A 9143-nucleotide genomic window follows, 5' to 3' on the forward strand; every position below is an offset into this window, starting at 1 on the left:
GCCTGTGTGGAGTGGTATGGATGGAAGATAGGGGGGGAGAATGAGGCATGCGTGAATTGACGGTGAGTGCATGTGCGTCATGGCAAGGGTAGGGACGCGGGCCAATGACTGTGACGGTCCGGACGGTTATATCTTCTCCTTTTCCCCTGTACTATTCCTGTAGGTCAGCGCCCACCAGAAGAAGGATATTTGGCGTGCCATCTCCAAAGAAGTCCGGACCCTGGGGGCCCACCACAGACGGAGCACCCACTGCCGTAAAAGATGGGAGGACATTCGCCGCTGGAGCAAGAAGACGGCGGTACTGAGGCTGCCACGAGCAGGATGAAGCACTCTGGGCACAAAGCCCCCTCCAGAACCAGTGGAGAAAGGCATCCACTACCTCTGTCCTTGGCAGGATGAGGCACTCTACGCAAAAAGCCCCCTCCAGAACCAGTGGAGACTGTTATCCACTTGTGAGACTGTGGCTTTGCACTCCCCAGGATGCAGCAGTGGGCAAACACCTAATGGAGAGACTTGAGAGACTGTGGCTTTGCACTCCCCAGCATAAAGCAGTGGGCAAAGCACCCAGTGGAGAGACTTGAGAGACTGTGGATTTGCACTCCCCAGGATAAAGCAGTGGGCAACCCACCCACTGGAGAGACTTAAGAGACTGTGGCTTTGCACTTCCCAGGATACATCAATGGGCATGGAGCCCCCTCGTGGATCTGGCGTTGTGCACTCATCCGGCTGAGGTGCCCCCCTTCTCTTCCCCCTGAGGTGCCTGTTGTATTTCTATCTGATGCCCCAGCAGTGTTCTCTCCGTTTTGATCGGGTATCTTGTGTGGGCTTGGCCCATGCATTTTGGGCCCAGTGGTCCACGGACTATGTAGGTGCAGTACATGGACTTGAAATCTTGATGTGTATATTTGTAAATAGTGTATATATATTTTTGAGTACTTTATTTGAATTCATTACAATCGTTACAATCATTTCCTTTTGTCTTTGCATTCTTCCAGGGCGGTTAGGGGGTGTAACTGTAATGTATCTACATGTATTTGTGTGTGTGTTGTAGTGGGTGAGGGTGGGGATGGGGGTGGGGGTGTTGCGTATTGCATGTGTGTGTCACTCTCTTTTCCTTCCCCCTTCCCCTGTGTCGTAGGTGCAGTAATCACCGTGGTCTTTGCCACCAGCGTTCATCCTCCTGGTAGAGGAGCAGAAAGACAAAGGCAGGTAGTATATGGAGTTCGGGCTCCATGGCCTCCTGGTTCTTTGTGGGGTGTGTAGAGGTGAGCATTTTCCCTTCCAAGTCCTGTTTCCGCCGTGTTTTTGTTCACGGTGAATCCGCCCCGGAAAAGGTGGCGGATTGGCCTGATGTAATACTGTGGGTGGTACATTATCTTCCGCCAGACTGTTGGCGGTGACCACCATGCTGTTTGTTTGTCAGGCAGAAAATGAAATTGCAGAAAAAGATAAAAGAAATCAAGTTAACCTTCAACTGTAGGTAGGTAGTGTACACATAGATATTGTATGTCACTGCACGAATACAAGTCCTATCCTCACCGCTGATCACCAATGTTAGAAATGGGATCTTTGGTTGGCAGTCAGATTACCACCTGTCCAAGCACGGTCCCTCACTCTAGTCAGGGTAAGCCAAACACAATCCAAATTATCCTGTGCCCACCCTCTGGTAGCTTGGCACTAAGCAGTCAGGCTTAACTTAGAAGGCAATTTGTAAAGTATTTGTTCAATAAATCATGCAATAACACAGTATAACACCACACAAATACACCACACAGTGTTTAGAAAATATAGAATATTTATCTGATTAAATGCAGGTCAAAACGATCAAGATTCAATAAGTACAAATTGAAATATCACTTCAGAGAAGGATAAAAAGAGTTTTTAGTCTTTAAAAAGCAACAATTATGTCTTGCAAGAACAAAGTACCTGGTTTGTGTTCAAATTCTCAACAAGGGACCACAGAGGAGGAGATGCGTGGAAAATGGGGAGGTGTGCATCAGTTTCTCCAGGTGCTCACAGACGATGCGTTGATCATTTTCCATGCAGGGAAGGCTTTGTGTTGATTTCCAGCACGCAGAATTGGATCCTCTTTAGGTTGCAGGGTTTTCGGACGACCTGGAACGATGCAGAGATATCCTGGGTGTGCAGGACAAAGTCAGGGGAGCTGCGTCGATCCGGTGGGCCGTGTGTCAAAGTTCCAGTCACAGCACTGGCACTGCGTCGATCTCCTCTTGGGGAGCCGGGCTGCGTCGTTCTGGTTCGGTGTGCGGTGATTTTCTCCCCGCGATGCAGGCTGTCCGTCATTTCTGGCAGCCTGTGCGTTGAATTTTCACCGCACAGGGAGTTCATTGCAGAAGGAAGTCTTTTTGGTTCTGAGACTTCAAGGAACAGGAGGCAAGCTCTATCCAAGTCCTTGGACTGCACTTCTCAGCAAAGCCAGAGGGCAGCCAGGCAGCAAGGCAACAGCACCAGTACCTTAAGAGTGACATATAGGTAGAAAAAGGGGAGTTTAAGTCTTGGCAAGTACTTTTAAATGCCAAGTCGAAGTGGCAGTGAAACTGCACACACAGGCCCTGCAGTGGCAGGCCTGAGACATGGTTAGGGGGCTACTTATGTGGGTGGCACACTAGTGCTGCAGCCCACTAATAGCATTTAATTTACAGGCCCTTGGCACATGTAGTGCACTTGACTAGGGACTTACAAATAAATTAAATAAGCCAATTGAATATGAGCCAATGTTTTAAGGAGCGAGCACATGCACTTTAGCACTGATTAGCAGTTGTAAAGTGTGCAGAGTCCTAAACCCAGCAAAAATGAGGTCAGAAAAAGAGGAGGAAGGCAAAAAGTTTGGGGATGACACTGAAGAAAGGGCATTTTTCAACACTATGCATATCTATTTTAGTGAGGTTTGGAGTTTTTTTTATCGTGTCACCTTTATTTTGAGTATGCCTATCAATTCACAAGCCCCACTTTGAAATCAGTGCACAATGCTACACTTTCTGTGATGTCATCAATCTGGTAATCATTTTTCAAATATAACAATTTTGAACATTTGAGACCTCTGCATGACATGGTACAGGTCGACATAGTAGGATAAATACACAGCTGAAGAGGATATTGATTTGGAAGCAGGACACCTGGAAATGTCATCTCCCCATTAGCTTGTGTTCGGGTGGAGGGTGTTTTAGGTAGGCAAAAGCTTAAACTGTCATATATTTTGCTTTGAAAGTTGCAAGTCACCTGCCTGAACATCCAAAATGGGCAAATATGATTTGAATAAAAGGGAATATGGGGTTGGGACAGAGGTATTGTAACACATGTACCCTTTGGTACATGATTATACCGATAAAGGCACTTACAGAAACTGACTGGTGGTTAAAACCTTAATATTATATGATTCCTTCTGTCTCAGATGTTAGAGGAGATGAATGGTGGTGTTGAGTGCAGTGGTTAGCCTTTTAACATATGTGCCCTCTGTCTTTAAACAGATATTGAAAGATGAAGCCTTGACAGATTTTCTAATGAAGGCCAACAATGTTGTCAGGTAATTATTTCCGAATTCTCAGGTGCGTCACCTGAAGAAGGGTGTGTCAGAAATGCCTTGAAAGCCAGCCAGTCACAGTAGGCTCTTCCAATCCAAATATGATAAACAAAAAAAGTTATTCACTGTAGCATTTCCAGTATCTTAACACATAGATCTTTTTGAAAACCATTTTCACCACAAGGTGGGCAGCTTTCAGCAGTTTAAAAAAACTAGTGTTACACCAAAACAGATTGCAACAGAAAATCCCACCTCTGTATGCTCTGACTGTGGCCCTTTGTGGACCCTTAAACAATAATTCCAAAAATAAAGAAGTCAGCCAGGGGTGCATCTGTTGGCAGTAGCTAATTTGGGAGTAGAATAAGTGTGAGTGCAAAAATGGAGGGAGCCTATAGGCTGTAAGTATAGTGGCACTGCATGTGGGGCATGTTTTTGTTAACCTGGTTCAGCTCTAGTCTCACCTTGTGGAAAGGTATTATAAAGCAGGGTTTGCTGCCAAAAAATGTCAGCTTCGACCCCTCCCGGCAGAAGGCTACTTAAAGTATACCTACTGAATAACATTTATGGGAAGGGATCTGGAGTAGTACTGTCTACCTCGGAGATCATAGAAATTTGAACATATTTTTGAAATTCCATTAAGCTTTTTCTGGCTTTCATTTTTGTAAGGAAGACTTTGGATTTTGCAGGGGAGAAGTAGAAAGCTATTGGATGTGAAATTAGGCCAGGAGTATTTGGCTGCCAGGTACATCCTACCCCACACAATATGTTTTGACAAACCAAGAAATGCAGCTGAAGTAGTTTGTGCCATGTAGCGATGTTAAAGCTATTTGTGTGGTTGATTTGAAATCTAAAAATACATCTAAAATAAAAATTGCGTAGCTTAACCTTATGTGTACACCAACTGAGTCCAAGGAAAGAGACAGGTAGAGAGATCTCGTGGTGTATTTGGAACTGTATAGAAATCACAGCTAATTTTGGTTGGATCCAAGAGCTACTTGCTCCTCTAAAAGCCCTTATATGAAACTGTTGGAGCTTTTTGCTCACTTTATACGAGGTAAAGTCAAAATGTCATTTTCAAAACCTATAACGTAAGATCAAAAAGCCAAGACCTCAAACAAAGGTTTGGTACTGGAAAGTTCACGTCTCTCTCTGAGAATGAAACTCTCTGATGGGTTGAAAATGTGGTCCATCAAAGTGCCTCAGTTGGTTGGGAATTTTCAACAGGTATAATATGGGGATCTGAGTGACTGCTCCTTCATGGTTTGATAACAGCTGGACTGGCACAGGTGACTGGTGTAGAGATGCAGAGACTGTCACATACTTTCATGGCAATTATTCTGAGATGCACAGAATCAAGCTATGGAGATACTGCTATCCAGCATGATGAACTATATTCACAGGAATGGGGAATAACGTGCAGACTAAATAATATTAGGTAGTTTACTGCATGATATCTGATTCCAGGTACGTTACTACAGACAGTTGTCACCTGTTCTCAGCAGGTGAAAATGTCAGGGAGCATGTAGTTTTATCCGGTCTGGGAATGACTCATGGATTATGAGCCTGCCATTTTCAGACTTTGGTAAGCCCAGTATTTGCTTTGGTTTTGGCAGCCTGTCACCACTGGACTGAGCTGAGCCCTTGACTGACAAAGGAAAAACAAGAATAACATTTCTAGGAGGGCAGGCTCAGGTTCAAAAGGGGGAAAGTATGTTGTGGATGCCTGATCTCAAATAGATACCAGTATGTCTGAGCTTGTGACCGACATAATCCATTAATTATTTTTTTGTTCCTGTTGTCCACCCAGAGTGGGAGAGCCAAAGGACTATGGTGGTGTTGTCTCCTTCCTCTGCTCATCTGATGCCTCCTACATCACTGGAGAGAACATTGTAGCTGCTGGGGGTGCCATCTCCAGACTCTAACAGCAGATGTGTATTTGTTTATTACTGTTGTAGTCACGCTTTGCAAAGTTTGTCATATCTTATCCTTATGGTTATTAAGAAATCATATACTGTGTTTAAGACCAGCATCTCTTACACTGGCAGGTTGTAATGCAAAACCATCACAATTTAGTCTTTAAGCCTTCCCAAGGCTAACAGGACTTGCATTAGTGGGAGTCAGTTTACAGGCTAAAGTCTGATCTGTGAATGACTGAGTTTCAAACCCCATCAGCCTATCTATGGCATAATCCATAATGAACCCTACTGCAAGAAACACATTTTTTGCAAAGGCAGCCATCTTCACCATTAGTTAATTTGCCAGTTTAGCTATGGAAATCGGAAAAATCCCTAATTACAACACACTTCCAAGTAATTTGGTGGCATTTTCATAAAATGTGTTATACACTGTTTTAGTAACGCAAACTTAGGTGCTCATTCCGACTTCGGTAGAAACTGAACCGCCACGCCGGCGGCAGTCTTTTGACTGCCGCTAGGGTGAACGAGTGTGGCAGTTTGGCTTGAGCCCAACCCCCATTTCCGCATTGCTACCACCAGTGCGGCTGGAACCTCCAGGCCAGAGATGAGCATCTCTGACCCGGCGGGCCACTCAATACCACCGGCAGTATTCCGAGTCCCCGTTCCGCAAGGGATTCCGTGGCAGGAGCACCGCCGCAAAATCCCTAGCTGAAAGGCTACCGGCAACAGGAATTTGCATTCCTTTTGCTGATAGATGGCTCCCCCCCACTCCCAGTAGAGACCCCGCCGCCCCACCCCACCCAGTAGAAATCCCCACACACCCAATCCCCATACTGAACCCCGCCCCCCAAATACACACATGCACACCCTGACACACACACACAAACTCACAACACCCTTACACATTTGCGCACACACACGCATCACCACAATTACACACGCACATACAAACACATCCCTCCCACCCCCAAGCATTACACGCATACACACACTCACGCACACCCATTCACACACCTCACCCTCCTCCCCTTGCGGAGGATACTTACCTCTTCCGACGAGGTGCTCCTCCCTGAGGGGACGGGTTCCAGCTCTCCCACCTCCGGCCCCACACCACCATCAGGACACCGCCAGGCCGTATTACAGGTCGTAATATGACTGGTGGAGTCCTTTTGGCAGGGCAGGACCGGTGGTGGGCCCGCCTCTGCATCGCCGACCGCGAGCACGAATACTGGAGGATTTCTGCCCAAATTGAGGTGGAAGTCCTTCAGTACTCGGAATATTCCGGTCCTCTGGCGTCCGCGACTTCAGCGGTCTCACCAGAAGACCGCCGAAGTCGGAATGAACACCTTAGTGTGGATTGAAGACTCTGTGTGGTATATGTGGAACTTAAGTTGACAAAGCTAGACATTGCTCTCGATGTTACAAACTGGAAGATGTTGCATCGTTGACAATCTAATTATTTCAGTTGCTGACAAAATAAATTAAAGGATGTCTTATTTTACAATGTAAACATGAAGGTCCTCCACACTCATGGAGGGGGACCTGTACTTGTGGTGGGATCCCTGTACTGCAGTTGCTCATTGTGGAGCTTCCACCACGAGTACGAGCCCCCCACCACAAGTGCAAAGTCTCCACCACAAGTTTGGAGGACCTTTGTGAATTGACCTCCTTGTCATTGTTATAATAAAATGGACTAAAAAAATGTATTTGTGCAATAAACTGGTGAAGGTATTCTGGTCAAAATAATACATTTTATATGTGTTGCAAGGACTAAAATTCATTGAAGGATCCCTAACTTTGCTTTTTCTCCCAAAGTGCTCCCACTGACATGCAACAGAAAAAACCCAATATGCCCCAGATCTGCAGGGTTTTGTGTTATTTTCTGCCCTGGTCGTACTGGAAAAACAGACATCCCATCCTAAGTAGGGTGAATCTTCTGATGTTCATACAATTTGGCAGATGGGTCACTGGGGAAAAATGTCTAACAGACAAGGTCCCAACGTCAAAATGCAGGTAGTTTCCCACCTCTTAATGAGATGGGAAAATAGGGAGTATGGCGGAGTGGGAGCTTTGCCAATTTAGCAAAATCAACCCTATGTCTCCCGGATCCCTTTACTGTGAAGCCATTCTCTGATGCAGACAACATGTATTCTAACTAGCACTACCTAAACTTACAACAATTTTATTTAATGCCTGCATTATCACAGACAGGAACACAACAGTAGCAGTTTGCTACACAAAAGGATGGAAACGTGAGTCAACATTGATCATAATACTAACCTTTCGTGTGTAGCACAGACATTAAAATATTTTTTTAATTTAATATTACTAAGTCTCATATTCATCAACAAGCTCAGTATTTCTAGATAGCCTAGAAGTAGGAAATACGCGTTTCTGCAGATAAGCTTCAGCTCATCAACCAGTCTTGCTGACGCTTTAAAGAGGTGTTTCCACGGCTCTCCTTATCTACCAGTGCATAAAAACTAGAGCTAATTCTTCTCTTTAGGCGAACACATACCCCTACCATAATCCCCCATCAGTATATCAACTACTGACATTTTAAGCATCCCAGCTGTATGCACTAAAATCTTTGGAATTATTTTTCAAAAGGAGAATTCAGAAATACTATTCATATTATACATTTGTTGGGCCTAAATAGTGTTGTATTGTGTGAAAGGAATTGCACAAATACTTTTTTTTCCTGCAAATTCACATTTGGCAATCCCGGGAAACAAGGCACTGGAAACACAAACATGCATGGGCAAACCCAGTAAGTCTGGCCTTAGCAGGCTGATAGTTTTTTTTTTTTCTACAAGCATATGCCATAAAAATGAAAATAAACATTTTGTATCCTAAACCTTGTCGCCATGTACTTAAACAAACATTATAAACTAAAATAACAGCTTCACATTATTGTATTGGTACATTATAGGAGCCTCCAAGCAGGCAGGTGTAGTTAGAACTCTATACGTTTTTAGCTTTAATGGATATGGTTGGAAATTTTGATTCATATTAGCACAAAATAAAGGTTCTGTAGAGGTTACGGTAGCCTGCAGTTATAGTTTAAATGCAAATGAGTGACCAGATTAATTATAAAACACAAGAAAGACTGGATATAATTGCTTCTTATCTTCACTTTAATGGTCAGACAATGAACAGTCCCAGGACGGACTAAATTTGGTACCAAATAAAGCTCCCACTGCAGGCCTGCAGTTAATTGTTGTCACAACAGGTCACATTTAGCATCAACCTGTCTTGTGGGGCCCTAGGTTTCATTAGGATCAACCATAAACTAACCACTGTACATCTGGTATATTTTCTTCTTATGTACCTGCCCTCTGTGCCCTCTGGTATCCGTGTTCTATATTATTAATTGGATAGATGTTTTCAAAACATAGCTTGCTTCACACAAAATAAAATCGCATATGCACCATTATAAATATAATCCTATATGTATCACTATAAGTATAATCCTACATGTACGGCCAATGACCCACAGAAAGGGAATCACAAACATATTATATCACTGCACTACTTGAAAGTGTTATACTGTGATAATAAAAGAGATTTGACAATTAAAAAATATATTTAATAAATGGAACGAAAAATAGGTCTGGCAAAGTCAAGCATTGGGCCACCTGCCTGGCACAAAAGTGCATTTCTTTTTAGGCAGATGTGCACGTTAT

The 9143-nt window shown here is 44.1% G+C and overlaps 1 protein-coding gene across 2 annotated transcripts in view; it reads left to right on the forward strand.

Moving 5' to 3' along the window:
• The window catches only part of LOC138299704 (dehydrogenase/reductase SDR family member 4-like), a 207791-nt gene extending 199516 nt beyond the window's left edge, over positions 1–8275 (forward strand). For both annotated transcript variants that reach the window (XM_069238201.1, XM_069238202.1), the window contains 2 exons: positions 3489–3544; positions 5349–8275. In XM_069238201.1, coding sequence (XP_069094302.1) covers positions 3489–3544; positions 5349–5463 — 171 coding nt within the window. In that variant the 3' untranslated portion in view covers positions 5464–8275. The remainder of the gene's footprint in view (positions 1–3488; positions 3545–5348) is intronic.
• The last annotated feature ends 868 nt before the right edge of the window (positions 8276–9143 follow it).

This window comes from Pleurodeles waltl, chromosome 6 (assembly GCF_031143425.1).
Source record: "Pleurodeles waltl isolate 20211129_DDA chromosome 6, aPleWal1.hap1.20221129, whole genome shotgun sequence".
Classification (NCBI taxonomy): domain Eukaryota; kingdom Metazoa; phylum Chordata; class Amphibia; order Caudata; family Salamandridae; genus Pleurodeles; species Pleurodeles waltl.